Below are 20,686 nucleotides of genomic sequence, written 5' to 3' on the forward strand. Positions count from 1 at the left end.
TTGGAAAAATGGAGAAATGAGGGGCACTACTATTACATTGTCTTTGAAGCATTAGCTTAGAGGGTCAAGAATTATAGTTTACGTAAACTCTAGGTCCATTTTGTTTCAGCATGCCATGCGTGTTCCATTCAGATGGTCTTGGGCTGATAGTTCTTTTTAATCAACCCCCTATATATTTTCTAATTACACAATGGTGTTTATTTACTAAAGCTGGATAATGCAAAATCAGGTGCACTTTTGCAGAGAAACCAATCAGTTTCCAGGTTTTATTGGCAAAGCCTAATTGAAAAATTTAGGGTTAGAAGCTGATTGACTACCATGCACAGCTGCACCAGATATTTGTCATTTAACTCCCTGCATTCTGAGTGACCCTTGGAAGGACTCCAGATGACCCTGTTAGGAGATCGTCAGTTAACATTTATAACATTAACACATTATAAAAGATTCTAATTAAAATCTAATGTTAGAGAAAGTGTTGACTTTAAATGTTATTTTCCTGCATTTAAAACATTTCCTGTGTTCACAGCAATAATTCTGACACATACAGTATCCTCTAGGTATTCATTCTTTTGTAGTAGCAAAGATATCTGTCAGTTTCCTTAACTAGTTGGTTCAGCTTCAAAGGATGCATCAGACGTTCAGAAAAAGCCAAAGCCGTCTCCCAGGAATAAAAATAACCATGACAGGTAAAAAAAACTTTGCCACTCAAACAAACCCTAAGCATCTACATATTCTTCTAAAGAAATATGTGATATGGACAATAGAGAAATGTAATGTTTTAAAGTTTGATACTGCTTTAACTGTTTATTACTAGCTATTTTTCTTTTTTTCAGGATTTTCTTTTTTGTTATCAATAATTTATCTATACACTGCTTCAGTTGGTCTCTTATGCAACAAACCTTTATGGTGTATCCTCTGAAACAGCTTTGGAGGCTGTACCTGGATCCCACTGGACTGGACAATCGTGGGCCTGCCTGGAATGTGATCTTCAGGCACTGGACTCTGCTTGTAGTGCTTTCCAGACCACTGTGTTCAGTGTTAGCTGCAAAGCACTCTTAAGGTCCAGATCTGTGAAACAGTCTTTGGTGTGACCCAGTCTCTGAAGACTCATAAATGAATAGGCTATGTGGGCGTAGCACTGAAAACTACTTCCTTTCATTCAGTGTGCGCTAGCACCCTCCCGTCAATACTCATTGCCTACTGTGACATAGTTCCCTTCAGACATTTCAACTTATTTTGTTTCCAGCAGTTCATTATTGCTCAAGGTTTTTCCTTTTATTAGAGCTAAGCTTTCCTTGCTTGAAGTGCAAAATGTTGCAAACGCAAGAGAAATTCTACTATCAGGTGCCTCAGTTTAGGCAGATTGCTGTCTCCTGTTTGAATCCTTTGTGGAATAGTGCCCCATTGTTGGTGTCAGCAACAGGAATTATGCCCCATTGTTGGTGTCAGTGGATGGAATGATGCCCTAAGGCTATAGAACAATGAGCACCTCTCTTACAAGCAAATTTAAAGCAGTATTAAACCCAAAAGCAAACATTTATTCTATTTCAGCCAATTCTTAGATGTGATGGCTTCATTAGTTTTCTTTTTCTTTTTTAGGCTTTCTTTCCTTTATTTTCATTGGTGATATGGCCAGTAAGTCTGTTGTTTTTCAACAGAACAAGATCTCCTGCAAATGTAGCAGTTAAGTGTGTTGAGACAAAACCTTTACCACCGACAGGGGTGTTTACAATGATCAGCTTTAATTTATTTGTTTAATGCTTTTATCCCAAAAAGAAAAAAAATGTCGCTGTAACTGCTTGTGTAAGTTTGTTAGATGTACCAGCAGAATTAGACTAACACTTCCCTCCCCGCAGACTGACTATGATGCTGTCCAAAGATGCCCGTGTGCTTCTTCACCCAGAATAGGGGCACTCTAATATAGGAGGTGTGTTACTGGCTGGATCACCATCAAACAGAAGTAAAAAAGTCAAAATGAAAAAAAAAGGAAACAAATGCAGCCACCAGAGGCTGGTTTCACACTTATGGGAATTGGATGCTGGTTTCTCCGCATCCAATTTGCATGACAGGAGACTGTGACCAGCTCTCAATGTAGCTGGTTCACACAGCTCCAGGGTGGCTGCAGTCCACACTGGAAAAGGATCCTGTGCGTCTTTGGTTCCGTTTAAAGTCCGAATTCAGGCAAACATTCGGACCAAATTCACACCTGAAACAGAGAACAGGGATGCACCGGACCCCCTGCTGCGAGGCGTGAACGTAGCTAGTGTGGACTTAGCTTTAAGTTTAAGGGCCCACCTTTTCTATACATGGGGAGCCTCACTATTTTCCTAATGATTTCAAGAACAGCAGCAATGTGCTAAAAGGCCTATAGACCCCCTCTTGCCAATGTCCAAACATGCTCTGAGATACATCTTCTCCCTATGAGGAACTTACAACTTAGTTTAAAATTACAGTAACTGTATACAATTCTTGAGCATCAGATATGGTGACAAAATCCTTTGATCCCAGTAATCTGTGCTATCATTTTGTTTTAACACCACTGTTCTTAGCATTTCGCAAACCTCTATAAAACCAAAAAACAATACTGCTTCACCCCATATTCCAGGGAAAATATTCATAGATTTTATTAAGCAGTGGATAAATAATTGTTGTTTTATTACTACCCAGGTGTATAGTGATCAAGGATAACGCTAAAGAACCATTGCCTGTGATAGAAAACCTTCTACAGACAGACTCCATTTCCCATTTAAACATAACACCATTAACTCCAGAGGAGCAGTTACAGATAATGCTGAAGCATGAAGCGGAAATAGAAAGACGATGTGGGAAACCAACTCAAAGGGACTTGGAGGTAAGGCTCACTAAACTATAATTACATTAGATAGTATTACATGGAGAGATATTATTACCAACTTTTACTGCTCCGGTTAAATAAGGTATTCAGCGGACAGTTAATGGTTGTAAAGGTTGAAGGTTTTTTTACTTGAAGACATTTAAAGTGGATCTTGACTGCATCTGAGCACCAGAAACCAAAAATGCTATTTATTTCATATTTATTATCCAAAGCAAACTCCCCCATCCATCCATGTCTCCATGGTTTGTTTTGCTGAGAAATCTCCTTGAAAAACACCCCCCTAGCATTTCTGGTCATGACCATCTTGAGTAAGGGCAAATGATTCATGTAGTATTTACTTTTTGCCTTTAACTCAAGTATTCATACAGGAAAGTGTGCTAAGCTAAGAAAAACCCTCCTCTTCTCCTCCCCCTCCCCTCCTGAAGACTCCTGGGATGTATGGCATCATTTGCCTAGGCAGGAAACCAGGAAGTATCTACTATATTTACCAGTAGCATGAGGAATAATAAAAAATAATCAATGTTGATTGGGAGAGTGAAGTTCCACTGTAAGTTAAAAAGCCTTCTGCATGCAGCCACCCCTTATACTTACCTCTCGATCCAGAGCTGTGCACAAGAGCAGAGTCTCTGTCTCTCTCTCTGCTCTCTCCCTCCTCATTGGCTCAGAGACAGGCTCACAGCAGGAGCCATTGGCCAGCCAGAGCCAGCCTGTAATGTTGCCCTCTGACACTGGATTGAGTTTGCCGCTCTCCCTTGGTACAGCACTAGGTCCAGGGTAGAGGTGATCTGAATCCTGATAGTTCCAGACCTTGAAGACCCTCTCCATGGAGGAGAGGGTATTATATTCCGAAGTGGGTGAAGCATAGAATTTCCACCTAGTGGTCTTTCTACTGGTAAGGTGCCTGTACCCTGGTGAGTCCAGGGGTGGGTGGTGAGAGCACCTTAGGCTGGGAGCAATATTTATCACTGTTTCCAGCAGAGCTGATGAGGAAAGTTTCTGCTCTTATAGAAACAGCAGGACACACTGGGTATTAGTGCTGCCATTCATTGTCCCCTGCAGAGTTGTTGTGGCTCTTCCATTGTGGAGCTCTGCTTCCCAAAAAGGAGGGGGAGGAAGATGGGGAAGTGGAAAGTAAAATCTCCCAGGAGGATGGGCAGCCACCCTTGATTTGCTGGATGAGGTGTCCTCCTCTTTGAAGTTAGAACCATCTCCACCTTAGGATCAACAGTATAGATCCCTTCCCAAAACACATTAGGTCCTTTCCATATGATTCTTTAGTACAGGATGTGCTATATGTTGACTGGCTGAGGTCAGACAACATGATCCTTCAGCTGCGGAATTGGTCTGTGGAGATACACTATCAGATATCTGGATTACCTTCTCTTGAGGAATCACCACTCTGCCCCAGCCCAGGTAGCCGATGTGTGGCGGACAATACATACACTTTAGAACTTCAGGAGAGCTTCAGGAAAGCTTAGAGTTTCTCAACTTACAAAAATATGTGTTGGATCCAACCCACCACTTGCAGAAAAATGACTGACAATTTTGAAAAAAAAATCAAATTTCTTCATCAATTTAGGCCACTATGAATTCTGCTACATATTTTTGGTAAAAAAAAAAATCCAATAATCGTATTTTGATTGGTTTGTGCAAAGTTGTAGTGTCTACAAACTATGGGATATATTCATGGAATTTTTATTTATTCTTTTTTTTTTTACTAGTAATGGCAGTGATATTGCGGTGGAAAAATCAGTCACTGAATCTTTTGGCACTTTTTTGGGAATCAGTGACACTAATTCAGTGATCAGTGCTAAAAAATGCACTTTCACTGTACTAATGGTATTCCCACAACATGATGCTGCCACCACCATGTTTCACTGTGGAGATGGTGTGTTCAGTGTGATGCGCAGTGTTAGTTTTCCGCCACACATAGCGTTTTGCTTTTTGGCCAAAAAGTTTTATTTTGATCTCATCTGACCAGAGCACCTTCTTCCACATGTTTGATGTGTCTCCCACATGGCTTCTCCCAAACTGCATACGGGACTTCTGATGGCTTTCTTTCAGCAATGGCTTTCTTCTTGCCTCTCTTCCATAAAGGCCAGATTTGTGGAGTGCTCGACTAATACTTGTCCTGTGGACAAATTCTCCCACCTGAGCTGTGGTTCTCTGCTTGCTTCTCTGAATAATGCTCTCCTTGCCCGGCCTGTCAGTTTAGGTGGACGGCCATGTTTTGAAAGGTTTGCAGGTGTGCCATACTCTTTCCATTTTCAGATGATGGATTTAACAGTGCTATGTGAAATATTCAAAGCTTGGGATATATTTTTATAATGTCACCCCACTTTAAACTCCACAACTTTTTCTCTGACCTGTCTGGTGTGTTCCTTGGCCTTAAAGGAGTTGTAAAATCAGAAGATTTTTTATCTTATTGCATTCTATGCATTAAGATAAAAAAAAATGTCTGTGTGTAGCAGCCTCACCAGCACTCCCTAATACTTACCTGAGCCCTATCTCTATCCAGCGATGTCCACAAGTCCCTCGGCTATCCGGGAGTCTCTCTCCTAATTGGCTGAGACACAGCCACAGCGTCATTGGCTCCCCTGGCGGTCAATCAAAGTCAGTTAGCCAATCAGGGGATAAAGGGGGTGGGCCGAATGGCAGCATCGTGTCTGAATGGACACATGGAGCTGCAGCTCAGCTCGGGTGCCCCCATAGCAAGCTGCTTGCTCGGAGGGCTTTTGGCAGGAGGGAGGGGCTAGAAGCAGCAAAGAGGGACCCAAGAAGAGGAGGATTCAGGCTGCCTGTGCAAAACTAACTGCACAGAGGAGGTAAGTATAACATGTTTGTTTTTTTTGTTTTTTTAAATGAGACTTTACAATCACTTTAATGATGCTGTTTGTTCACTAAGGTTCTCTAACAAACCCCTGAGGGCTTCACAGAACAGCTGTATTTATACTGAGATTAAATTACACACAGGTGGACTCTATTTACTAATTAGGTGACTTCTGAAGGAAATTGGTTTCACTAAATTTTAGTTAGGGGTATCCGAGTAAAGGGGGCTGAATACAACTGCAGGCAATACTTTTCGAGAATTTATTTGTAAAATATTTTAAAAAACCTTTATCAGTTTCCTTCCACTTCACAATTATGTGCCACTTTGCGTTGGTCTATCACGAAAAAATCCCAATAAAATACATTTACGTTTTTTGGTTGTAACATGACAAAATGTGGAAAAAATCAAGGGGTAGGACTACTTTTTCAAGGCACTGTATATGGCAGGAACAATTTTTTTTGTCTCAGGATGACTTGTTTCTAAGGTGGGCACTAAATTAATACTGCCCTCATTTATACTATAGAAGTCAATACGCTAAAGAATATAAAGCATTAAACCGAACCCCATAGGAAAAATTTTTAAAGGGTTTTAAGCAGAACAAAATTCCACAATAGTTACCTTTCCATCAACAGTCCTAGGTACCTCACTGTCATCTTTTATCTGGCTTCACCCAGGTGCCAGGCTGTGGTCATCTTCATTGATCAGTGCTGAATGACGTCACTTCTGTGCATATACGGTCATTTTGACACTCAGGATCTGTGCTGGAACATAAACTGAGCTGCAATTTGATGCGAAGCTCAATGTACATTATTAATTAGCCTGTGAGCAGGCATGTACTGCGAGAGTCTGCCTGCATGCAGTTTCTTAAATGAGGACTTTAGTTTCACTTTAAATGCGTTGTAAAATCAGAAGGTTTTTTGCTTAATGCATTCTTTGCATTAAGATAAAAAGCCTTCTGTGTGCAGCAGCCCCCCTCGGCCCCCCTGATACTTGCCTGAGGTCCCTCTCTGTCCAGTGATGTCCACAAGTGTCTCAGCCGTCTGAGATTATCCCTCCTTATTGGCTGCTGCTGCTGCTGTCAATCAAAGTGAGATAGCCAACTAGGAGAGTGAGTGGGGAGGGCCGAACCAGGGCTCCATGTCTGAATGGGACACAGGGAGCTGCGACTCGGGTGCCCCCATAGCAAGCTGCTTGTTGTGGGGGCACTCGGCAGGAGGGAGGGGCCAGGATCGCAGGAGAGGGACCCGAGAACAGAAGGATCTGGGCTGCTCTGTGTAAAGTCACTGCAACAGAGCAGGTAAGTCAGGTACCATGGGTCCTGCTGGGTCCATTGGTCCCAGGCGGCAGTTTGAGGGGGCGGAAAATTGACGCCCACATTTTTTTCTAGCAGATGTGTGCAGGGCCGCTGTTATCAGAACACATCACGCCGGAGGTGCCCCCTTCTCATTTTCCGGCTGTGCGGGTTAGGGACACCAAAAGGAAAGCGGAGCTCTGCGTCTTCCCCCATCCAGGTGGGCAGATGGTGCATCCCAGTGAGCGGGGGTACAAAGCAGCTTCAGCAGCTGGGCTGTCCCTGAAGCCCGTGGCTGCCCATTCAGTTCACGGAATGGCCAGGGGCAGAGACTAAAAGGTCAGCTGACTCAAAGTGGACTAAAGTGGGAAAGGCTGAAGGAGATCCCATCTCCTGATCTCCACATAGGTGTCACTGTTGTCAGTGCCAGACACCACATAAACTTCCAAAAGATAGAGACCGCACTCAAGGTGTTTAAGATGAAAACAATCGAACTCCTTTATTCTTCATAGATACAGCAGACAGACAGTACAATGCACGAACAGACGTGTCGGGTTGACGCGTTTCACGATGTAGATCGCTTACTCATAACCACACACGATGAGACTGTGGATGCTGGCAAGCATTTGTAGATAAACCAAGAAGGTGGTGGCCAGGAAATGTAATCACACACACCTTGAATTAATTGATGGAAAGACAAGTGCGAGTCCGGCAATCCACAGTCCCATAGTGAAGACAATTAATTACAAAAAACTCCCTCCCTCCATGGGGAAGGGAAGGTGTGTATACAAACAATATAAAATATATAATAAACATAGTCAAAGCGTGGAAAAAAAAAATAGGCTATATATGAAAAAAGTAACAACATAGAAATATTGCTTTCCTATTGTTTGACCTCTGGTGGTAAAAAAGATACATGCATAAAATGACCAGGAACGTTAAAAAAATCTCTCAGATTTATCGGTGGCTGTATAAAGCCTACATAATGTGGAGGAGAGAACACACAGGTATATATGCAGATATTGATCCTGTCAAAAAACGGCACCCGTGCATGGACAGGAACACACTAGACAAAGAAATAGGAAAATCCCGAACATTGTGAAAGAAAAAGTGGAAGAAAAATAATAAAAATATATAGTTGTACAAGCTTTGCAGGTTATAAGGTATATGATATACTGTGTGTTGCAATTGAAAAACTTGTCCATATGAAAAGTTTTGTTGTTAACAGAAGAGGTGAAAGTATTTCTTTGAATAATATGAGGACAAGTAACACAGTCTGTCATACCACACTTAAAGTTGCCCCTGCAGTGTAACCAAGTTGGGGATTTGTTCTGTTTTTTGGACAAGTAAAGACTAGGTGACAAAAAATTGCCCAAAGTGGTTGCCCTTTTGGCCACTATATTGACTCCCTCGTTAAGAATATTAGCACATACATCATCAGTATTTAGAAGTGTCATCATCCCCATGTTTTTCTGGGGGTTTTTGGAGTTCTTTGGAGCCCTCTTCTCTCGTTTTTTTGTCTCTTTTCTGGGTGTATTTCCAGTTTTGCACTAGCCACTTTACCCATAGTCATGTACTATCATTTATCAATTGGTACATCTTTTGGGGCCACTATGCTGTCTGAGTGTTAAAATTGTTGTATTCTAGACTTTAATAATTGATCATCTGGGAGAGGGGGTCTTCCTATTTTCTGGCACCGATCTCTTTATGTTATTGATATTTATATATGCAGTGTACTCTATATTGGTTCTATAACCGATATATGTTTATTATTATTCTTTTCACATTATATATTATATTTATCCACATACATTTGATTAGTAACTTTTTTATGTATTATGAGTACATCTAAACATATATATATATATTATATACATCTTCTAGATATACAATCGTGGAGAGATAGAAATGTGATTAAATTTTCTTATATATGTTTTCTCTACGATCATGATTTGATCTGCACCTCTTGCCGACATCTATTATCAAATTCCATACATCAGAGATCGGTGCCAGTTCAGATAATACTTACAAATGGAACTTACAGGCCTTTTAAGCGTTTGTCCTCTGGTGTCATCTCTCCATATTTTTATTGATTTACATCTACACACTAATGTATTTCACTCTTTATTCCCATTCATTCTGTTCTTCGTATCAATTCATTATTGCATATGTCACGTACACATTGACCAGGTCCTTTATATCTTACAAATAATTTCACGATAACACACACCTGGTTAAATGTATTTTTTCTACTTACCAATCACATTTATTTATTCATTATCTATTTTTTCACAACAGGTTTCTTTATATATATATATATATATATATATATATATATATATATATATATATATATATATTTTTATTTATTTTTTTCATATATTTACACATGTTCTTCATATCTATACACATTCTTGCCTTTTCATTCATACAACTATACATTTTTATTATTTTTCTTCCACTTTTTCTTCCACAATGTTCGGGATTTTCCTATTTCTTTGTCTAGTGTGTTCCTGTCCATTCACGGGTGCCGTTTTTTGACAGGATCAATATCTGCATATATACCTGTGTGTTCTCTCCTCCACATTATGTAGGCTTTATACAGCCACCAATAAATCTGAGAGATTTTTTTAACGTTCCCGGTCATTTTATGCATGCATCTTTTTTACCACCAGAGGTCAAACAATAGGAATGCAATATTTCTATGTTGTTACTTTTTTCATATATAGCCTGTTTTTTTTTCCACGCTTTGACTATGTTTATTATATATTTTATATTATACACACCTTCCCTTCCCCATGGAGGGAGGGAGTTTTTTGTAATTAATTGTCTTCACTATGGTATTGTGGATTGCCGGACTCGCACTTGTCTTTCCATCAATTAATTCAAGGTGTGTGTGATTACATTTCCTGGCCACCACCTTCTTGGTTTATCTACAAATGCTTGCCAGCATCCACAGTCTCATCGTGTGTGGTTATGAGTAAGCGATCTACATCGTGAAACGCGTCAACCCGACACGTCTGTTCGTGCATTGTACTGTCTGTCTGCTGTATCTATGAAGAATAAAGGAGTTCGATTGTTTTCATCTTAAACACCTTGAGTGCGGTCTCTATCTTTTGGAAGTTTCTGTGCTTGGACGGCGGATCCCACCTGCACCGGGTTTTGAACTTGCACCTGAGCGGCTCTCTTCTTTGTTTGCTTCCAGACACCACATAGCCAGAGACAAAGTCAGTACAACTCATAGGCGTGCAATCAGCTCATGCACGTTACATACCTGCACACAGCAGTGACTGTCCCGGTACAGCTCCCAAACTCTTTTTTTCTACTGTATTTCCCCCAGAAGTCTCCTGTACATTCCATGTGTGCCCTCTTTGCTGCTCACACTGTGCAAGGAGGGGGTGAGCTGATGTTCTAATAAAAGTCCATTTGGATAGGTAAGCTGGCAGTTTTACATCAGGATTAATCAGGAGAATTTGTGTGCAGGGAGATGAGAATGATTCAGTTAATATGGAAGATCAGAAGAGCAGGGGAGTGTGTGTGGGGGAGTCAGACGAGTGGAGCTTTGTTCACAACTAACAGACATCTCCAGAGCTGCCACATATCACTACATAAACATCCCCCACACTCTGTGTATGTCCAGATAATGTGAACAAACTTTATGACCATTCCATTTACCCTCTGTTATCCAAACTCTGTTTTATCAAAGTCTAAATTCCCCACATTAACTAAACACTCAATACAAGTTAACCATCTTCAATGAGCAGAGGACAGTGTTCACGGTTATTTACATGGTAGTGCAATTGTATGCAAAATGATTATTTAGAGAAAATCTGTTATTTTGCATTTATGCAGTTTAGCTTTATTTGCACACAAGCACAGACGTGGTTTTTATGCATCGCATGTAGGGCAGCCCATTCATTTCAATAGGCTGCCCTACTCATGAGCAACATGAAAAAGAAGTCCATTCCCCATCCCTCAACAGCACTGCCACGGATCCCATCCTCCCACCAGCACTGCCACTGATCCCATTGTCATATACCACCCTAGCCTGTCCGTATACCACCCTAGCCTGTCCGTATACCGCCCTAGCCTGTCCGTATACCGCCCTAGCCTGTCCGTATACCGCCCTAGCCTGTCTGTATACCGCCTTAGCCTGACCGTATACTACCCTAGCCTGTCCATATACTACCCTAGCCTGTCCGTATACTACTCTAGTCTGTTCGTATACTACTCTAGCCTGTCCGTATTCTTCCCTGGCCTGTCCGTATACTACCCTGGCCTGTCAGTATACTACCCTGGCCTGTCCGTATACTACCCTGGCCTGTCCATATACTACCCTAGCCTGTCCGTATTCTTCCCTGGCCTGTCCGTATACTTCCCTAGCCTGTCTGTATACTACCCTAGCCTGTCTGTATACTTCCCTGGCCTGTCCGTATTCTTCCCTGGCCTGTCCGTATTCTTCCCTGGCTAGTCCGTATACTTCCCTAGCCTGTCCGTATACTACCCTAGCTTGCCCCTATACTACTCTAGCCTGTTGCATGTAAATTTGACTTACTAATTAATTAATTTTGACACATTCACTATCAGCACGTTTGTGGTTTCATTTAAATTTTAAATTTTATTGTGATTAATTTTTTGTTGAGCGCCATACCTTTATAATTTTTTGCATTTTAATTTTTTGAATTTATCCACGTTTACCACATTTATGTTGCAGCTCAGAAGGTTGAAAGTAATTTCACAAAACACACAAATCCACATTTAATTCAGTAGTATATAATTTATCACGTTAATTTGCATAGGTTAAGTTGGTGGCTCACACCAACCCCCCTCCTTCAATTAATTTTTAGTTTTAATTATCATGATATAAAATAATGCATGTGGGGGACTTTTTGTGGGCGTGTTTTTTTTTTGGGGGGGGGGGGAGGCAGCATTTCATTTTTAGACCCAGTCAGCATAATGTCTTGGGCCAGCCCTGTGGTAAGTATAACATGTTTGTTATTTTTATAGGAAAAAAACGAGACTTTACAATTGCTTTAACTCTTTACAAGTAAACGACTTTATTTTCTACTGTAGAATAAAAGCTGCAGTGTGATGCAGATTAATTTTTTTCACTTAATAATGGGAAGTTAGATTTTAAACATCTTAAAATAGCCTTAGCTCATAGATTAAGAAAATATATTAGATATGGTATTACCCCTAGGAGACCCCTAGGAGACTAAGGTGGGGGTTAGCCCCCAACGATGGGTTGGTTTGTAAAGATTTTGAAGATGAATGGTTCACTTTTTTTAGCCTTACACAAAAAGATTGCTGGAACTTTTGGTATCTAGAAAGGAAAAAATACTCAAATTATTAGAGGCCAATATTAATACAGCTAAAGCTAAATTGGCCCCTTTTAGAGTAAACAGCTGAATACAAAGAAAAAATGAAACATCTCCAGGAATTAGTTGGAAAGGTAGATAAAGATACACAAAAGAAAAAAAATATAAAAAAAAATATATTCGAGATACCAATGAGTATGATGCCAATAAAGTATATAAGTGGCAAGAAAATTTGGAGGGCCACTGAGGAAAGGGAAGTCCGCAGCCCCAATTCAATCCAATCCACAGTATGGGGGGAATGTAAAAACACCCAGGTCCCAGTGAAGACATTACATTTATGATAGAAATGGTGAGAGATCAAGTTCACACCATCCAATATGGAGTACCTACCAACAACAGGTTTGAACCATTATACTAAGCTAACAACTACTCTCCCCATAGAGGTTCTCACCACCAAGGTCACCACCACTTGGTGGAGAGATCCGTCTTTGACCCCCAACCAACCTAGAGGAGGCCCACCCAGGAGGGGACAATGAATGTATCCAGGTTACACCACCTGATACAACAACTACAGGGGGGGGGGTTTCAAAGCAGGGGATATGGAGGTCCCCAGGAAAGAGGGAGGGGAGGATCCTACCCCAGAGGGAGAGGGAGGGTCCAATATCCCCAACAGAGAAAGGAAGGGGATTGGAGACCATGGTATTCTATGACACCATCCCAATCCCACACAGAGGGAATAACAAGAGAAGAACAAGATGGTGCAGAAGAAAGAAGGGGAAAAAGAAAAAGAGAGACACAACTTCTACAACAGAGGAATTAAAAGTATTAGGGTTAGGTCTTACATTTGCCCCAGATAGGGAACTGAATACATTTGATGTTTTTATTGATTTTCAGAAAATTTAATATAAAAAAATATTTTCACAAAAGCCATTTGTCACCAAAACAGGATGATTCTGGTTACCAACGGACTGAGCTGGGAAATAACTAAATTTTCAACCCGAAAAATACTAATCATTTCTCTGAAGTGTTCAGGGATATGGTTGAACACAACCTTGAGAAACTAAAAATCAATCCCATAAGACGTAAGAGAGTCATTGAAAAGGGTTTGGAGTCATTGGAAAAGAAAAAAACCGATTGTCATCAGAGCAGCGGACAAGGGGGAGGGTTGGTGATTCTCAATAAATCCAATTTTTTTGCTAAATTAAATAGATTAGTGGGTGATAAAGAAATGTATGAGAAGTTGAAAGGAAACCCAACAAATAAATATAGGGCCACTTAAACGATTGGTCAAAGAGGCTTGGAAAGAGAGAATTTTAAATAAAAAAGAGGCCAGATATTTACTATCGGACGCACCAAGGGTACCTGTCATTTATCAATTGCCTAAGGTTCATAAGAATCCTCATAAACCCCCAGGGAGACCCATTGTAAGTAGAGTAGATTCTTTGTTTTCTAGAATGGGTGAATATCTTGATTTTTTTGCAGCCCTTGGCACAAAAACGTCCAGCCTATCATAAGGATAGCAAGGATTTGATGGAATTACTACAAAAGATGGAGATATACGGTGGATGTATATAGGCCAGCATCAATGATAATTCCCTATACACCAACATTCAACAACAACATGCCATTGAGTCAGTGTTGTGGGCCTTAAATGACACCAGTATTAAAGCAAAACAAAAAGAGTTGCTATTGAGATCGTTAGATTTGGCCATGAGCCACAACTTCTTCTGGCATGAGAAGAAATTCTTTAGACAGAAGAAAGGAGTGGCCATGGGTGCCAAATATGCTCCATCAGTGGCAAACCTTTTTATGAGTCATTGGGAGAAGGAAGCCATATTTGATAATAGCATACTCCAATTGAGATTTTACAAAAGGTACATAGATTACATCATAGTGGTTTGAGGGGATCACAGGAACCTTTTTTTACAATTCCTTAGAGAAATATATATATATATATATATATATATATATATATATATATATATATATATATATATATATATATATATATATATATATATAACAATAGATTTGGCATTTCATTTTCAGCAACTTTTGATTTGAAACATACTAATTTTTTGGACATTGTAGTATACAAAGAGAATAATCAAGTTCTGACCAAAACCATGTTTAGGAAGTTGATAGGAATGGTACTTTCCTCTGGGGAGTTGCCACCACCCCAAATGGTTGCGAGACATCCCCAAAAGCCATATGATGAGAGTAAGGCAGAATTGTAATAAAAGGGATGATTATAATATACAGGCAAATGTTTTGGTGCAAAGGTTTTGTGAGAAGGGATATAGGGCTAAAGATTTAGAGTAACTTAAAAGAACAGTAGGTGATATGAATAGAGAGGATTTGTTAAAAAAAGAAAGAAAAAAGAAAAATTATTTTGGAATTGCTTTAATGTCAGGTTTTACCTGACAATACAGAGAAAATTATCAAACAGCATTGGCCGATATTGTTAAAGGATGTAAAACTACTTTTTTACATGCATCAGCAATATAAAGTTAAGAAAGGGAACGTCATAGCATAAAATCCAACAAACATTTTAATGTAAAATCAAAAGTACCCTCACATGCAAAGCGGAATACAAGCTCTTGGTAAGACAACAAAGCCGCTGGCTGGTCGGCTAATCTCACCCGTACTTCCTGGATGCTAGGGGGTGACGTCAGCATGCCGTGAACCGACGTGTTTCGTCACAGATGACGTTATCAAAGGTGATATTGATAACGTCATCTGTGACAAAACGCGTCGGGTCACGGCGTGCTTACGTCACCCCCTAGCGTCCAGGAAGTATGGGCCAGATTAGCCGACCGGCCGTTGGCTTTGTTGTCTTACCGAGAGCTTGTATTCCGCTTTGCATGTGAGAGTACTTTTAATTTTACATTAAAAAGTTTGTTGGATTTTATGCTATGGCGTTCCCTTCCTTCATTTTATATTGCTGATGCACGCCTGAGCGGGTTATTATCCTGAGTCTATAAAAAGGTGTTCTGTTCAGCGGTCAGAACTAAAGTTGGTTAAATGGTCAAAACAAATATAGGGACACGGGTATTCTATATTTTAAATAATAACAAGTTTATTAATGAAAATTTGGACTTATAATCATAACCGTACAGTATATAATTCTTTATGTACCAGTATATTCATGAGGAACAAGACATACAACATAAAACGATAAACATATATAACAAAGTACCGGCCGGTGCATATTAATTCAATCACAGGGCTAATTTTCACTATTTTGCTTAAATACCGGGAGTATATCTTCCTGTGATTTGTGTCTGTGGATAAACGGAGTGTAGTACAAAAAAAGTGGTGGTGTTTTCAAAGTTAAGATGTTCTGAAAAAATTGCGGTTTTGGACGGTAGGTCTGATAGGATGGCTTTTTTCCGTTTAGCATCTTTGAAAAGTAAATTCTGGGGTGCCGGTGTGCAGTCCGGAGTCTGTCCTAATACTTTTGACTCCTGTGGTAATTACCATTGCTTCACCTTTTCACATTTCCACATTTCATATTATCCTGAGTCTACATTTGGAGCCACCTGAGGTTCATCTGTTTCTATTTGAACATCATGCCCATTATCTTTGGATATACCATATGTGCAGTCTTGGATCTGGTAAGGAGCGTGTAGATCGGTGGTGGATATAATATAGTCCCTATCTGTGAGCACTATCTAGGCACATCCTGAAGATATATACTTATCAGAAGCTGTGGTTTTCACATTTATTATTGGCTTCTGGTAAGAAGTACCTGCATGTGTATGACACACATATCGGTGTATATTCACACTTTCACTGGTTAAGGTGTTACATTCATATCTGTGAGTGCATCTTTTTTCTTCCACTTTCACCATCTTTTGTTTTTTGGTTTTACGCTATCGCGTTTATGTTTTTTATTTCATGAACTCTTAATGCACCTCGGTTTCCTGGGAGACTTCATTGCAAGCATATAAGAGGCTTTTCAGGTGGTCACTGGTATAAAGACATCCTGATCCTGACTTGCTTGATTGATTTACCGCCACTTCATTCACTGTTTTCCAGTAAGCATATTACCTAATGGATTTTCACCGTGGACACCTCTACTTACGCCTATTATTTATGGACTTATTTATTGACATTTAAATTTTACATTATATATCCACAATTGGTCTTCAGAACTATTCTATTTATCATTTTGGTTATCACCATTTTACTTAGCGCAACTTATTTATTGTTTATCATTCATGACATGCCATTTTGGGAAAACTTTAAATTGATGGGTTTATTTCAACTTTAAGCCCATAATAAGGGCATTTTGTGGTGGGAGGTTACATCCATCATTGAGTACCACCACCTCTCTATTTTGACTGGTCTTGTACTATTTGGAATGAACAACTAGTGCTGATTGTTCATTCCTATTAGTATAATACCATCTCACTGTGCTATTCTTTGTGACTGGCAGTGCTGGTTTCCAGAGCTTGTCACTCATAAATCTCTCTCCATTCTAGCAACATGGTTAGATGAGGGTTGGGGTGGGGAAAGTCTGATCATGCTGCTTAAGAATAGTGCTTTTTTCATTTGCACAAGGGGTTAACTAAAAGTTAAAACATCTAATGGGACTTCTTCTTTTAATTACAAAACCGTATCTCAAGGGAAAATAAGGACATTTTGGTTGAACGTTCCACCTTTTTAGCTTTGGCTATAAAAACAGGGCTCCTATAGATATGCAATTATTTCATTTACAGTCATGAAAGTTATGCAATACAATTTGTGTTGCAAACCTTTAAAAAATAAGTATGTGCCCTTATTTAATTAAACTGGCTTATTATTTAAAGTGTTACTAAACCCAGGTCCCTGCTATATATATGTTCTCCCACAGTACAGAGAACATGGAAATACAATTTTTTTTTTAAACTGCTAAATACCTTTTCTCATCAGCAGTATATAGCAGTTTTGTAACTTCAATGTCTGCCCAAGCACTGAATAAAACTTGTAGGTGGAGTTTTCATTCTCCTCTGACTGTGCTATGAGGCTACATGACTCCTGACCCTCTGTCTGGACAGACCCGATTGGCCCTGTGCCGATCACATGCACTCTCCAATAATTTTTTTTAAAAAAAAAAACCTCTCTAGCAATACATAGCAAACTGAGCATGTGCAGTGTGCCTCCTAGGGCTCTGTGCTATCAACAGATGGATTGGGGTCTGTGGAAGAAGGGGAGGATTAGAGAAGACAGGATTATTCAGCCTTTTTACACAATGCAGAGGATTGACCCCTTAGGTTCCACAGTGAGTATAACAAGCATGCTTTATTGCATATTCAAACTGGTTTTACTGTTGTGTGTTTAGTAACGCTTTAATTATTAAAGCAAAGAGCAATGTAAAATAACCCATTGCAACGAATTGAGTATTACATTTTCCTGAGCTTGCTACAGTGAAATGAAAGCCAATTGGTTGCTATGGTTTACCTCTTATCGGAATTACCTTTTCCATTGTTCTGTTTAACAGTACTTTTATATATAGGGTATGTTATCATTTATTTTTAATTTGAATAAATGTACATAAGTTATCTTTATAAGAATAAAGTTTCTTTAATCCCCAGGTCCTTGCCAGAGATAAATCTAGATTATTATGGCAGTTCTTGAGTATAAGTGAATTTACATAATGAGGGCATATCATCACTCTGTACACAGCACAAGAGCATCACGAGTTACTGCATCAGCTCAATTTACATGCAGTAAATATTCTTCTAGGTGGGATCTTGGTCTAATTGTATAATTTACATCGCTATACTTACTAAATCTATCATGCTGTCAAGGGGTGAACATTAGCATACTTCTTGCTGTTGGCATGTTAAAAGTCAACTCTACATCTTAATATGCCACAGCAAATACTGTGGTGCCACACAATGCAAAGAGAAATTCTTCTTAATGATCCATCGTATAAAATCTTAAAGAAAAATTCCAGGTATAGATATGCATTGTGAACACAGGAAGTTGGCCATTCAAAGAATGCTTTGCATTTTCTCCATGAATGCAAAGCATTTTCTTATTATACAAGGTGGAGAGAATCATGTCACCACCCACTTCTTTATCCTATCCAATCAGAAAACACTTTGCATTCATTGACAAAATAAAAAGTGATCTCTGAATGGCGCCCACGCCAAAGCTGCCAACCTCCTTTGTTGATAATGCATCATGGAAGCTGCTTGGCACAGGAAGCAGAAGCTAATGGAGACCACTGAATAGCGATATTTACTACAGTAATTTCCAGCTTCCATCTGGATCCTCCAGGTACAGTATGGGCATAGTTGCATTGGTCCAAGCTGGATCGCTGTAACTATGCATAAATATCCATACCAGAAATTCTTCTGTAGCTTTAGGCGGCTTAGGGAAGGCAGAATAATAAAAGCTGATACCTGAGTTTCTTAAAGTGGCTGTTTAATTGTATCCTCTCTGTTTTATGAAGATCTAAAGTATTGTGTCCTTTTTATTAAATTATATTCTTAAATTTCTTTTCTCACACTGCTGCTCTGTGGTCACGTGATCCCCTCTGCTCTCCTTCACCAATCTAAGGAGAGCCGCGCGAGGGGCTGAGATTTCCCTCTGACGTCAGACAGCTAGCAGAGGGAGGTCACATGACCACAGAGCAGCGCTGTGAAAGGAGGTATTTAGGATTATAATTTAAAAAACACACTGTACTTTAGATTTTCATAAAACAGAGAAGATACAAGTAATGGGGTTATGAATTGCAATGGAAATAGCAGCAGGAGGAGAGGGGAAGCGCAGGAAGGAGATTGGCTCTCACCACACAGACTGAGCTGACAGGCAGGGAAAGAGGGGGAGAGGTGTCTGTGGGATAATGGAGGCATGTAAACTGACCATGGTATCATGGATCAACACCCATGATTACTTTGGTCAGTTCACATAGTGGGACACAGGAACAGGCAGGGTCAACCAGGTATTTTAGAATATAGAAAGGGACAAATTACACTGCAACAGCACTATGCTGTTGTTCATGCTTTAAAGAAACAGGATTTATTTATTTATTTATTTTTTTTAATAGGGTTACCACCTCTTTAAGTTTCTCCAATTGTTTTGTTATTATAATATCAGCCCTGGATTTGTGCTGCAAGTCATTTGTGTCAGAAATTTTGTTCTAAAGTTTCCTCCTTTGCCAGAACAGCTAAACAAGTTTTGAGAAGTCTTTATCTATCTTCACAACCCCCAAGAACAATAGAAGCGGAAGAATTCTGCTTGCATCTCATGTTTGTTAACAATTTAAGTCTCTGCTATGCTAAATAACAACTCTGTTTTTTCAGAGATATTTTCACTACATACACCACAAGATTCAAGGCGAAATGCTGGCTCCCCAAGAGAAGGAACAGATGGACAGAATCTTAGCAAATGTTCCCAGCCAGCTTTTGAAAAACCCAGCTCTGGAAAAACTGCTTCAAGGAATAAAGGAAGAGACTGCATATGATTACCACACTAGCCTCAGGAAAAGTATTGGTAAGAGCTCCTACTTCTAATGCTGTTATCTAGCTTAGGAACATCAGATTATCAAGAAAAGTCTGTTAGGCTCTTCTTGGCAAATCCCAGGTGTGCTCATCTCTAAAGCTGATCTTACATCAATTATATTTATTTTATCCTAAAAGTTTGCATGCTAAGAAATACATAAGTATAACATTACGTGTATTAAAACCTGGGAAATAGAAAGAAACAATAAATGTTAAAAAAACTGGGGGCAAAATAGTGCTCTGTGGCAAATTGTGGGGGTCAGGCCAAAATAATAGTTTTCAGGGGAAGGGTTTGATAGTAGCAGACCTGCAAGAGATTAAAAAATAAACAATACTGACTTGACAATATGTAGTCAAAAAATGCCAATTCTGAAAATACACTGGCTGCTAATGGACAGACTTGATAATAGCTGGAGAACAAACTTTTATTTGTGGCAATATATGGATAACACATGGACTGTCCTTACAATATGCAGGCAAAAAAAGAGGTAATCATTCCAAAATATTGGCAAAAAACAGGCACTCGTTTCTATATTTGACAATACAAACCAATATTGTTACAATAACATGGGCAGTGGCAACAATGATGACAACTGGGGCCTGGTCTGCCTCCCTCCCTAGTTTCCTTATATTTAACCCAGGCATCCTGCATCAGGTTGTAATTTTCATGACATTTGTGTCGAACTTTTACAGCACAAATTGTTACTTTTGCAGGACTCATTACAGTCTGTGCAACCTGTGGTATAGTTAGGCTTCCTTCACACGGTCATATAGAGTCAGAGGCATAACTAGAACCTTCCAGACCCGGGTGCAAGACACCATAAAGGGCCCTCCTGACCCTTAGCCGGTGGCAAAATGCTAGGGCCCGGTCACAAGTGCAACTTTTGGGACACTGGT

The 20,686-nt window shown here is 39.7% G+C and overlaps 1 protein-coding gene across 1 annotated transcript in view; it reads left to right on the top strand.

Annotated features, from left to right (window-relative positions):
* LOC309558644 (dynein axonemal heavy chain 3-like) overlaps positions 1-20,686 on the top strand; it is a gene marked incomplete at its 3' end in the record, with an annotated part of 260,568 nt that overhangs the window by 120,671 nt on the left and 119,211 nt on the right. Inside the window, exons 4-6 of the mRNA XM_082261711.1 lie at positions 608-686; positions 2,668-2,851; positions 19,592-19,781. Coding sequence (XP_082117837.1) covers positions 608-686; positions 2,668-2,851; positions 19,592-19,781 — 453 coding nt within the window. The remainder of the gene's footprint in view (positions 1-607; positions 687-2,667; positions 2,852-19,591; positions 19,782-20,686) is intronic.

This window comes from Pelophylax lessonae (genome assembly GCF_965119305.1).
Source record: "Pelophylax lessonae genome assembly, chromosome: 6".
Lineage (NCBI taxonomy): Eukaryota > Metazoa > Chordata > Amphibia > Anura > Ranidae > Pelophylax > Pelophylax lessonae.